Source organism: Heterodontus francisci, chromosome 2, assembly GCF_036365525.1.
Source record: "Heterodontus francisci isolate sHetFra1 chromosome 2, sHetFra1.hap1, whole genome shotgun sequence".
Taxonomy (NCBI): Eukaryota; Metazoa; Chordata; class Chondrichthyes; order Heterodontiformes; family Heterodontidae; genus Heterodontus; species Heterodontus francisci.
In genome coordinates this window covers 125,152,730-125,166,467 of record NC_090372.1, presented here as the reverse complement: position 1 = coordinate 125,166,467, position 13,738 = coordinate 125,152,730, and the positions used below count along the sequence as shown (strand labels likewise).

Below are 13,738 nucleotides of genomic sequence, written 5' to 3'. Positions count from 1 at the left end.
GGGTGAAAACATTTTTCCTCAAATCCCCTCTAAACCTCCTGCCCCTTATCTTAAATTTATGCCCCCTGGTTATTGACACCTCCATTAAGGGAAAAAATTTCTTGCTATCTATGCCCGTCATAATTTTGTATACATCAATCAGGCGCCCCTCAACCTTCTCTGCTCTAAAGAAAACAACCCTAGCCTATGTAGTCTCTCTTCATAGCTGAAATGCTCCAGCCCAGGCAACATCCTGGTGAATCTCCTCTGCAATCACATCCTTCCTATAGTGTGGCGACCAGAACTGTACACAGTACTCCAGCTGTGGCCTAACTAGCGCTTTATACAGCTCCATCGTAACCTCTTTGCTCATATATTCTATGCCTTGACTAATAAAGGCAAGTATCCCATCATCTGCCTTCCTAATCACCTTATCTACCTGTGCTGCTGCCTTCAGTGATCTATGGACAAGTACACCAAGGTCCCTCTGACCCTCTGTACTTCCTAGGGTCCTACCACCCATTGTATATTCCTTTGCCTTGTTAGTCCTCCCAAAATGCATCACCTCACACTTCCCAGGATTAAATTCCATTTGCTACTGCTCTGCCCATCTTACCAGCCCATCCATATCGTCCTATAATCTAAGGCTTTCCTCCTCACTATTTATGACACTACCAATTTTCATGTCATCTGCGAACGTACTGATCATACCTCCTATATTCACATCTAAATCATTAACGTACACTACAAACAAGGGTCCCAGCACCAATCCCTGCAGTTCACCACTGGTCACAGGCTTCCAATCACAAAAACAAACCTCGACCATCACCCGCTGCCTCCTGCCACTAAGCCAATTTTGGATCCAATTTGCCAAATTGCCCTGGAACCCATGGGCTCTTACTTTCTTAACCAATCTCCCATGAGGGACCTTATCAAAAGCCTTACTGAAGTCCACGTAGACTACATCAATTGCTTTACCCTCATCTAGACATCTAGCCACCTACTTGAAAAATTTAAATCAGGTTAGTTAGACATGATCTCCCCCTGACAAAGGCATGCTGACTATCCTTAATTAATCCCTGCCTCTCCAAGTGGAGATTAATCCTGTCCCTCAGAATATTTTCCAATAGTTTCCCTACCACTGATGTTAGACTCACTGGCTTGTAATTACCTGGTTTATCCCTACTACCCTTCTTGAATAATGGTACCACATTCGCTGTCCTCCAGCCCTCTGGCACCTCTCCTGTGGCCAGAGAGGATTGAAAATTTGTGTCAGAGCCCCTGCTATCTCCTCCGTTGCTTCACATAACAGCCTGGGATACATCTCATATGGGCCTGGGGATTTATCCACTTTTAAGCCCGCTAAAACCTCCTCCCTTTCAATGCTAATTTGTTCAGGTACATCACAATTCCCCTTTCTGATCTCTACACCTACATTGTCCTTCTCCATCGTGAACACAGATGAAAAGTAATCATTTAAAACCTCACCTAGGTCCTCCCGCTCCACACACAGGTTGACACTTTGGTCCCTAATGGGCCCTACTCTTTCCCTGGTTATCCTCTTGCCCGTAATATACTTATAAAATGCAATGGGATTTTCCTTTATCTTGCCCGCCAGTGTTTTTCCATGCCCCCTCTTTGCTCTCCTAATTAATATTTTTTTTTTTAAATAAGTACTAGCCCCCCCCACCCACCCCCCTACAATTTCGATACTCCTCTAGGGCCTCTGCTGTTTTCAGCCCTCTGAATCTGCCATAAGCCTTTTTTCCCCCCCTTAGCCAATCCTCTATATCCCTTTGACATACAGGGTTTCTTGGACTTGTTGGTCCCACCCTTCACCTTTATGGGAACACGTCAGCCCTGAACTCTCACTATTTCCTTTTTGAATGACTCCCACTGGTTTGGTGCAGACTTTCCTACGAGTAGCTGCTCCCAGTCCACTTTTGCCAGATCCCGTTTTATCATACTGAAATCGGCCTTCCCCCAATTCAGTACCTTTATTTCCAGTCCATCTTTGTCCTTTTCCATAAGTACCTTAAATCTCACAGAGTTATGGTCACTATCCCCGAAATGCTCCCACACTGACACTCCTCCCACTTGTCCAGCTTCATTCCCAAGCATTAGGTCCAGTATCGCCCCTTCTTTTGTAGGACTTTCTATGAGCTGGCTCAAAAAGCTCTCCTGTATGCACTTGAAGAATTCCACCTCCTTTGGTAAATCTAGATACATTACATCTACTGCATTACCTTTGTCTACTATCTGTTACCTCTTCAAAGAATTCAATGAAGTTGGTCAAACAAAATTTTCCTTTTTGAAACACACACTGTTTTTGGTCTCTACTTTTCTACTTTCTCCTTTAGTCGGGATTTGACTATTTTTCCTACCATTGATGTTAATTTGACTGGACTATAGTTCCCTCGATATGTTCCACCTCCCTTTTTAAATATAAGTATAATGTTAGCTATCCATCAGCTCTCTGGCACTCACCTCTATCTAATGAATTATTAAATATACATAATAGTGCCTCTGTTATCTCTTCTCTAGATTCTTTTAAACAGCACTGACGCAATCCATCCAGACCAGGTGTTTTATCGCCTGAGTTCGACTAGTACATGTCCACCTGATCTGTCTCACTGGTAAATACTGAAGTAAACTATTTAATATTTCTGCCATTTTGCTATCACTGCCTGTGATTTTATTCAGTCCATCCTGACTTAAGTAAAACTCTTGTGCCTGTAGAATGTTTGGCTTTTAAAAAAAAAGCGTTCCTTGATAATTTAATTCTATACTTTCTCTTTGGCATCCTAATCATTTTTCTTGACTTCTCTCGTAGTCTATTTGGGTTCTTCCTTACCATGCTCTCCCTTGCTGTCCATGCACTTAAGCGTATGCTTCTTTGCTTACCCTCAATTTATCATTTAAGTCTTTATTCATCGATCATAACTCTTCAGTATTTAGTTTGGCCTTTTTTTTTTTTAAGCACAATATATTTTGGGACTCTTGTTAAACACAGTTTTAAATGTTTCCCATTGGTGTTCAACAACAGCATCTGTTAATATTGTTGCCCATTTTATTCCCCAAGTTCCAATCACAGCACCTCAAAATTGACGTGTTTAGAATCTATTACCCTGGTCTCTATCATGCTGAAGTCTTTCTCAATTATTATCTTAAAGTATGATGGCCGACACAGAAACGATGGGCCGAACGGCCTGTTTCTGTGCTGTATAACCCTATGACTCTATATATTATAGTCATTATTGCGTAGCTGTTCCCTACTTTTACTTTTTTTTCATCTATTCATTGCTGATCACTGGATCCAGAAGCGAATCTGCCCTTGTTGAGCTTCTTACATACATGGTTTTTATTTTTTTATGTGTTTATTTTATTTTAGTTTGTTTCTACTATGCCGACCCACTGTTTTTTTCAAGTTTGTGCTTGGGGCCAGGCTGTTCAATTTTCTGTCAATTAACATCCTCTCTGTACTAATGCTTTGTCTTTCACCACAGCATTAACATACTGTTTGCCTTTGCTCCATGACCTTCTGGTCAGTTATTCTGTGACCTTGTCCTATCAACAACTTCCCTTTTGTTATCTCTTGCCCCACCCCCGCTTTACTTGCTTAAAACCTATCACATTTCTGGCTGTGCCAGTTCGGATGAAGGGTCACTGACCTGAAACATTAACTTTGCTTCTCTCTCTAGAGATGTTGCCAGACCTGCTGAGTATTTCCAGCATTTCTTGTTTTTATATTATGGTTAGAAAGGAGTCCTGGACATTTTGTAGGAACTCTATTTCTGTTCTATCCTCTACATACTTCTTCTGGCCAATTACTTTCTTTTTTTCAAAATTACTTTCAGGGTTGTTGAAATCCCCCATGATTATTATGCTATGCTTTTAACTCATTTCTTCCTCTATCATCCAGACTATTAGATAGTCTGCAGACAATGTCCATTAGCGGGATTCCTCATTTTAAAAAATATTTTAACTCTCTCTGGATTCTAGTTCTGTCTTATTAATGGCTGCAGCACTTTTTTCTACCGCCATTGTTATGTCCAATTAATACAGGTACTTAACCTCCCATCTTTTTCTAAATGTCACACCTTGCAATGTTTGATTCCCAGTCCAGATTTTTCGGTAGCCATGTCCCAATAATCGCTACTATATCCGATTGATTGCAATGTAATATTGCCTCCAGTACCCTTGTTTTATCTGTATATCAATGCACACAATATCTAAGTTTAATTTATTTTTTAGCAGTTTCTCTCACCTTTTAACCATAATTTTACACTCCTGCTCTTTAACTCTATTTACTCCCTGGCCATTTATGTCCTCCCTTACTTTAGTCTGTCCTATACTCTCCTTTCCAGTTTCATTTATATTTAGGCTGGTTTTATTTCGTCAATTTCTCCGCTACCTTACTGGAACAAGCACATAACAAGCCACTCCACTTTATGCATATACTCACCATGTAATTCATTCTGTGCTTGAAACCAGCAAGGTGCGAAACAAATATGCGCAGGTAACCTGTGAAGTCACATAACGTGCATTCGTACATTGGGTCTCTTCCACCATCCCGCCGGTATTCAATCACATAATTGAGCCCTGAGTAGACACAAAATAACAATTCATGTGGCATCTACAGATACAAACATCACTCCATTTCAAAAAGTCATATCACTAGAGTCGTCATTCATTATTGTGCAACTGCTGCAGGAAATTAACATAGTGTGGTGGTGACAGTTTTAAGATTAACTGTGATATATTTCACATTAGTCAGCTGAGCAAGTCTTGAGAAAATCTTCACAAAGCAACTGGGTAGGGGGTGGGAGGAGGAATTCACCAGCCAATTCTTCCTGTGTGCTTAACAATGTCTCTCCTAGTCATTTAAAGCACAAGTAGCCATTCAGCCCATCGAATCCACGCCAGCTCTCCACGGTGTTTTTCAGTCAGTCCCACTCTCTCAATCGATTTCCGTAGCCCTGGAAGTCTGGTTCCCTCAAGAAGCCATCCAATTTCCTCTTGAAATCATTGATTGCCTCTGCTTCCACCACCCTTGTGGGCAGAGAGTTCCAGATTGTTACCACCTGCTGCGTAAAAAAGTTCTTGCTCATATTCTCCCTACATCACTTGCCCAAAACCTTCAATCTGTGTCCCCTAGTTCTTGTACCATTAGTTAATGATGTTAGGGCCAGGTGGTGCGATGTGGGTGGATCCCACTGTTCAACTCCCCACCCGACTGCAGCAAGTGTTTTGTTATTAGGGTTTAATTCCTTTGGCGTTTTAATTTTTCAAACAAACAAACAGCGATAGGTATTCTTGTGAGTTTTAAAAAACAGAAAGTCAATTGTTTATTAATCAATACACCTTATCCCAAAATTGTCGCAACCACATCCACTCACGCATTCACTCATGCGCACACACACACACACAAAGAGACAGATAGAGAGGGAAAAAATAAGTGTTTCTGTTTCGTTGGGGGCGGGGGGTGAGGGAGGGGTAGGTCATGATAAACCCGCTGAATTCTCTTGGAAATCAAGTTCTCCATTGGTGCAGGCCTGAGAGGGCTAGATTTCTCTCATTTAAAGATTCAGTTGAAGACAGTGGGACACTTTGGGTTCACTGCGGTCTAATGTAGATGTAGGATCCTACAGCATTGCATGTGCCTTCCGGCAAGCAAATGGACCGCTGGGTGGAGCACTACCTAGAACTGTACTCCAGGGAAAATGTTGTCACTGATATCGCTCTCAATGCAGCCCAATCTCTGCCAGTCACGGATGAGCTGGATGAACAGCCAACAAAATTGGAACTCAGTGATGCCACTGATTCTCTAGCCAGTGGAAAAGCCCCTGGAAAGGACGGCATTACCCCTGAAATAATCAAGAGTGCCAAGCCTGCTATACTCTCAGCACTCCATGAACTGCTTTGCCTGTGCTGGGATGAGGGCGCAGTACCACAGGACATGCGCGATGCCAATATCATCATCCTCTAGAAGATCAAGGGTGACGGCGGTGACTGCAACAACTACTGTGGAAGCTCCCTGCTCAGCATAGTGGGGAAAGTCTTCGCTCGAGTCGTTTTAAACAGACTCCAGAAGCTGGCTGAGCGTGCCTACCCTGAGGCAGTGCGGCTTTCGAGCAGAGAGATCCACCATTGACATGCTGTTCTCCCTTCGCCAGCTACAGGAGAAATGCCGCGAACAACAGATGCCCCTCTACGTTGCTTTCATAGATCTCACCAAAGCCTTTGACCTAGTCAGCAGACGTGGTATCTTCAGACTATTAGCAAAGATCGGATGTCCACCAAAGCTACTAAGTATCATCACCTCATTCCATGACTATATGAAAGGCACAATTCAGCATAGCGGTGCCTCATCAGACCCCTTTCCTATCCTGAGTGGCGTGAAACAGGGCTGTGTTCTCGCACCTACACTGTTTGGGATCTTCTTCTCACTGCTGCTCTCACATGCGTTCAAGTCTTCAGAAGAAGGAATTTTCCTCCACACAAGATCTGATGGCAGGTTGTTCAATCTTACCCATCTTAGAGCAAAGACCAAAGTACGGAAGGTCCTCACCAGGGAACTCCTCTTTGCTGACAATGCTGCATTAACATCCCACACGGAAGAGTGTCTGCAGAGACTCAGCAACAGGATTGCGGCTGCCTGCAACGTATTTGGCCTAGCCATTAGCCTCAAGAAAACGAACATCATGGGACAGGACATCAGAAATGCTCCATCCATCAATATCGGCAACCACGCTCTGGAAGTGATTCAAGAGTTCACCTACCTAGGCTCAACTATCACCAGTAACCTGTCTCTCGATGCAGAAATCAACAGGTGCACGGGAAAGGCGTCCGCTGCTATGTCCAGACTGGCCAAGAGGGTGTGGGAACATGGCGCACTGACATGGAACACAAAAGTACGAGTGTTTCAAGCTAGAGTGTTTCAAGCCGGTGTCCTCAGTACCTTGCTCTACGGCAGCGAGGCCTGGACAACGTATGTTAGCCAAGAGCGACATCTCAACTTATTCCATCTTCGCTGCCTCTGGAGAATCCTTGGCATCAGGTGGCAGGACCATATCTCCAACACAGAAGTCCTCGAGGCAGCCAACATCCCCAGCATATACACCCTACTGAGCCAGCAGTGCTTGAGATAGCTTGGCCATGTGAGCCGCATGGAAGATGGCAGGATCCCCAAGGGCGCATTGTACAGCGAGATCGTCACTGGTATCAGACCCACCGGACGTCCATGTCTCTGCTTTAAAGACGTCTGCAACCGTGACATGATTCCTGTGACACTGACCATAAGTCATGGGAGTCAGTTGCCAATGATCGCCAGAGCTGGCGGACAGCCATAAAGGCAGGGCTAAAGTGTGGTGAGTCGAAGAGACTTAGCAGTTGGCAGGAAAAAAGGCAGAAGTGCAAGGAGGGAGCCAACTGTATAACAGCCCCGACAACCAATTTTATCTGCAGCGCCTGTGGAAGAGTCTGTCACTCTCGAATTGGCCTTTATAGCCACTCCAGGCGCTGCTTCACTGACCACCTCTAGGCGGTTACCCATTGTCTCTAAAGGAGACTCCCATTGTTCTGGCTAGATGGGTAATCACCTGTTTCCAGTGAGCCTTTCATGTGCAAATTCATGCATGGCCATCTTTAGCTGTGCTGTTCTGCTTTTTAGAAGTTATTTCTAATAATGTCCAAAAAAGTCTCAGCCAAAGTTCCATACGGTGAAATTAATATTTTCAGTTGGCATGTGCGGTTTCTGATTCCAAGCTCCCCCCCCACCCAACCTAGAATATTCCCTTAGTTTTTTTGTTAATAGAATAATTTTAAGGAACTGAAACAAAAAAAAAATGAATAAGAATCTAAACTAGAGTATCTGATTCAAAGAACTGGCATGACCTTTATTCTTCGCTTTATGCATCAATTCACTCCCTTCACCCTCGACTACTTGCTGGGCTACAGTTCTATAGAAAGAATAAAAGCACTTGCATTTATATAGCATCTTTCAGAACCTCAGGATATCCCATAGTGGTTCACAGCCAATCAAGTATTGTTGAAATGTAGTCACTGTTGTAAAGAAACATGCTTAACCACATATTCTTCAAGGTGTTTTCATTGTGTTAATGACTTTTGATGATCGTTTATTCCACAAATCTACTACGTGGAGGAAAAATACATACCAATTAAGGGTTCATCTACATTCCAAGACATGAAGTACTCTTCAAGACTGCTTGCATCACTACTGTTCATTACAGGAGTTATAGGGTTGTCCACTTTATTACCTGTCATAACAAAAACTCGTGACAAATTGTAACAGCTACTTTACATTTAAGTAATACTCCAGCGAAACCATAACCTGTTAAAAGTTTACAGTAATTTAAATGGTTTATGTACAACTAATTTGTGTACTAAAAAGAGAAACACATGATCTGACATTATTACCAGAATCACAGAATATGCTGTTTTATGAAGGACAGGAGTCTAATATGTCACACTATAGGGTGTACTGTATATTGCACTATTCTACTGTTAATGCTGAGCTATGTTTATCTAGCCAGTTCCTGAATGCCATGAGGTCTAATATCCTGAATCAGAGACTACATGCTGTTTAACTTGGTCTCATTGACAATATAAATACATTGACTGCACCCAATACTCCAAATAAGAACCCAAATATACTCACCCAAAGTTTCTTTTAAAATTTGTTCAACCTGTCAGATCAAGAATAATCCAGGAACAAGAAAAAGAGAAAACAGTTGTTATATTTGCTTTCTTTCCAAAGAAAACTGAAACATTTGAATCATAATTCACTTAAATTGCAGGTGGACGTGGCAGGGCAAAGAGAGACTAGACATAACGCCCGAGTCAGAAGAACAGCACAGGTCGTCAACTATGACTTGGGGCTGGAGAAGGTTGTAGAAGTAGGGTGATGCAAGACCTGTTCTTACTACTTCCTCATTCTCCCCCAACAGCCCCCGATTTACTTCTGCCCCAGGAGAAATTTACCCGCTTTATAACTCCAAACTACCCGTCAACCTTCACAATACCACATACATCAACCTGTTTCAAAGCTCCTACGATTCCACATTTGATGTCCTCATGAGCTTGACTGCCCCACCACATCACTGGCTTGATCATCACACCTGCCCAGACCACCTCTCCTCATACTACTAATAGCCAAATAGTTCGACTACTCCAGGAACATTCTAGGGGTGTTCAAATAAAACACACTACCTCCCTCAGTTCTCTTCTCCCACTGCCTTTACACTCACTTTCAAAGTCAACTGTGAGCAGCACAGCATTTCTCCTGTTCAAAACTGCCTTCATCACACATCTCCAAAAGAAATCCATCTTGATCACATCATCTTTTCCAATTTGCACTCAATCTCTGACCTCCTGAAAGTTGCCAAATGTCAATGTCTGTTCTCCACACATTTCCCAGCACCGTAACTAGTCAAAATCATGGACATTGTCACCATAATAAAGGCTACTTGCCTTCTTGAATACTGCCGACGACTCCTTCTTGTTTCACTGCCTTTCAGCCATTTAGCCCTCTGAGCTTTTTCTACCATTCAGTTCAATCACGGCTAATCTGTATCTTAACAACATCTACCCATTTTGGTCCTGTAACCCTTAACATACTTGCCTAACAAAAGTCTGTTTGTGTCAACAGCTTTTTGAGTGAAAAGCATTGGATTTCCATGACATTTTGTGTGAAGCGTTTCCTGACATCATGTCCGAATAGCCAAGCTCTGATTTTAAACTTGTGCTCCCCAGTTCTGGACATTCTACCAGATGAAATAATTTCTCTTTATCTACCCTATCAACTCCTTTAATCATCCTGAACACTTCAATTAGATCATCCCTTAATCTTCAATTAGATCATCCCTTAATCTTCCATCCTTAAGGAAACATAGACCTAGTCTAGGCAACCTTATAATTTAAGCACATTAGCACCTGCATCATTCTCATGAATCTGCACTGCACCCCCTCTAAGGCTAATATATCCTTCCTGAGGTGCAGTGCTCCAGAGAGGTCTAACCAGAGCTTCATATATCAGCAACATAATTTCCAGACCTCTGTATTCCAGCTTCCTTGAGGTAAAGACTTCAATCATGGGCAATGCAGGACTACAACATGTTAAAAAATTATATTTGATTATAATTGAACAGTATAGAACTGTTACAGTTCAAAAGTTATATAGCAACTTAGCATATTGTAACATGGCAGAGGTTAATGCAATGGTTAAGTTAGAGAATGCGTGATATCAATATCTACTGTTAACTCTGATCCTAACATACGATGACAAGAACATACATTTTAAACTTTAATGCCAAGGTAGCTTCCTGTAGCTTGACAGTGGTGGGAAGTTATGAATTATGGACTGCAATTCAGTGTGTGGCTTCAGATGCAATACAAACAGCCTTTTTGTTTTTTTCAGATCAATCTAAAGTTTAAGAATAGATTTACAGTCAGTCATAAACATTCTTTTGAGCCAAGGAGCTGGATCATTGCAGCCAATCTTACCTTTCTGTGCTGATACCCCCTGATATGTTCCTGAAGATTCAGAGCAGATACACAAGCTACTTTGCAGATCTAGATATAAAATGTAAAGAAGTAGGTTAATTTTCTGACTTCTCACATATCTGCAAACCCACCATGCATAAAACATAACATAATGCAAGGAGGCAGCTGCAGTTAATACTGTTCACTTGCACTCCTCAAGTCAATTAAAAGCAGTGGGTCGTTAATGGTTATATAAAGCTGTTCACTAGCTTCTGTTAAAATTTAACATTAAAAAGTGATAATAGACTATTTCAACACTTTCCCAGGTTTAAATATAAAAGTTAAGAATTTTGCTGCATATCATCTGTATTTCTATTGCAGCTGAAATCCAGCACTAAGAGTGACTGGACATTTCTCTCAGATGCCAAATGCACAGTTCAAGAAATATTTGCCCAGAATATTTTGCTTGAGATTGCCAATATTATTATGCAAAATTAATTCGCTGAGACATTTACTCCAAATATAGTTTATCTGGAGAATTACAGGTTAAGCACAGAAGTCAAGTGGCTTCTCCTCGTTACAGATTGACTCTGCCATTTTGGCCAAATTAACAATTCGAGCAAGCTTCAAATTAAAAGCGCAAGTTGATGTCCCAGCAATCAGATTTGTGCACTGTCCATGGTAAAAGACTTAAACAATATAAAATGGATTTAAATACAAGAACCACAGTGATCCTGAAATGAACCATGATGTATTCAAACGAATCCTAATGAACATATTCTTCTCACCTTCAGTTCTGTCCGCACTCATTCTTTCTATAGGACGTGTCGTGTTTTCCATGATTTTATTTCCAAAAGCTCCAACAAATTATATATTTTTTTAATATGGCCTCATAACTTTAATTTTATTTATGAGGCTACACACAGTTTACATAAATGATGTTTAAGCATATTGTTGTGGCATTTGTGATTGTGATGACAAATAACATGCAACACTACTTCTCAATCTTTCTGATAGAGAATACCTTTTTAAATCTTACTTTCGTAACTTATTTTATTCTCCATATTTTTTGGTCCGCCAACACTCATTCAACCATCCCCTATTCCGTGCTTGCACACTGCCTCTATTTAATTCTCATAATCCCTCAACCAGTTCCCTTTCATAATCATCCCTTTGATATTAACTCCATTACAAAATTTCAACACCCTCTACAGCCACTATCTCAGGCTGAACCACAGCGCCTGCAACTTCGCCATCCTATTTGACTCCAAGTTGAGTTTCCACCCCATTGTCTCTCGGCCTACTTACACCTCCGTAACATTGCTTCACCCAGGTTCTATCTAAGCCCAACTGAAATTGAAGCTGTCACTCGCCCAACTAAAACCCTCATTTGTGGCTTTGTCATCTCCAAACTCTACAGTCCCAACGCTCTTCAGGTCACCCAATTAATTTCAGTTCATCCAAACATTTGCAGCTCAGGGTAGTGCAGTCAAACTCCTCAGCACCATGGGCCAAATGACTGCAAAGGACAGCACAGGGAAGTGTGGAAATGCAGTTGTCATAGGTGGATTTGATAGCCCGGGATAGACCAGCATTTTTGCAAAAGCTCAGGTGAGTCTTGCAAAGTGTGTTGCCTCCCTGGCACCAGGGTAGAGGACGCCAGGGAATGGCTGCAGAATATTCTGCCAGGGATGGGGGGAGAAAGAGAGCCAGCTAGAAGTCGTAGACCAGCTTGGAAACAATAGGAAAAAGGGTTGAGGTCCTACAGACAAAGCTTCAGAAGCTAGGGATGAAACTAAAGAGCAGCATATCAAAAGGTGGTAATCTCTGGATTACTCCCAGTATCACTTGCTAGAGTATAGGTGCAGCATAATAACGCAGGTTAATGTCTGGCTGGAGAAATAGTGCAGGATTTGGAGATTCCTGGGCCATTAGGGACATGCACAACATAGACTAGTTCCAAATGAACCGGGCTGGGGCCAATATCCTCAGTTGGAGGATATTGCTTAACGAGTACCGTGGAGGAGGGTTTATATTAATTTGGTAGAGGTGATAGGAACCTGGGTGAAGCAAGTGGGAGAGGAGAAACAAGGTGCACAGAGGACTGGGAGAGACAAACAGCAGTAGAATAAAAATTAATCCAGAAAGGGGAACGATCAGACAGGAGAGCAACACGAAGCAGACCAACACGGGTTGAGTGCATATGTGTAAACCCACAGAGTATGGCAAGTAAGGTGTTGAGCTGCAGGCACAAGTTGCCACATGAAGGCTTCAGATAGAATAAATAAAGAGAAACTGATTTCAATGACTGAAGGGTCAGTAACCAGAGGGCACAGGTTTAAGGTGATTGATCAAAGAACCAGAGGCAATGCAAGAAAATAAAAATAGAAAATGCAGGAAATACTCGGCAGGTCAGGCAGTATTTGTGGGGAGAGAAACAGCGTGAACATTTCAGGTCAGTGGTCTCCTGAGTATTTCCAGCATTATCCATTTTTATTTCAGATTTCCAGCATTCACAGTATTTTGCTTTTGCGAAACGAGGAAACATTTTAAAAAAAACACAATTAATGGTTAGGACTTGGAATACACTGCCTGATGGGGTGAATACAGTTTCAATAGTAGCCTTCAAATGGAGAAAAGTAGCAGCTATGTGGGGAAAGAGCAGGAGTTGGACTAATTGGATTAGAAAGAGCCAGCGCAGACTTCTTGGGCTGGATGGTCTCCTTCTGTGCTGCACTATTCTATGGGGATTATAATATAGTGGCAATAACAGAAATCTGCTCAAACAAGGGTAGAAATGGGAACTTAACATTCCTGGTTGCAATGTCTTCAGGAGAAATAGGGAAGAAAAAAAGATGGCATTTTGATCAAGGATACTGCTGAAGCCCAGAAAGGCATGATGTGCTTGAGGAATCAAAGACAGAATCTATTTGTTTAGAAAACAAAACAAGAAACACTGGAAATACTCAGCTCAGCATTTCCAGAGTTTCCCGTTTTTATTTCAGATTTCCAGCATTGCAGTGTTTTGCTTTTATTCTATTTGTTTAGAGTTAAGGAGCAGAAGAGTAGTCGTTACGCTGTAGTAAAGCCTGGCTACCTAACCAAACCCAACTATGTGTTGGGGTCGGGTCTGTATTCTGCGTCCAGCGTTCAGGCTCGGGTCGGGTCGGGCTGGACTGTTTTGTTTCATACTGTTTTTGTTTTAATCTGCGATTTTTATCTGTTTCAATAATATGTTTGTTATTTTCGAGTCGGG

General features: G+C 42.0%; 1 protein-coding gene across 6 annotated transcripts in view; it reads right to left on the bottom strand.

Moving 5' to 3' along the window:
* Positions 1-13,738, bottom strand: part of LOC137346661 (uncharacterized) — a 65,931-nt gene that overhangs the window by 44,842 nt on the left and 7,351 nt on the right. For 3 of the 6 annotated variants that reach the window (XM_068010310.1, XM_068010357.1, XM_068010337.1), the window contains 4 exons: positions 10,504-10,572; positions 8,660-8,687; positions 8,157-8,273; positions 4,445-4,581 (listed from right to left, as the gene is read on the bottom strand). In XM_068010310.1, the coding sequence (XP_067866411.1) occupies positions 4,445-4,581; positions 8,157-8,273; positions 8,660-8,687; positions 10,504-10,572 (351 nt within the window). Of the gene's footprint in view, positions 1-4,444; positions 4,582-7,965; positions 8,044-8,156; positions 8,274-8,659; positions 8,688-10,503; positions 10,573-13,738 lie in introns of those variants that run through there. The other 3 variants (XM_068010318.1, XM_068010327.1, XM_068010348.1) reach the window with 3 other exon arrangements.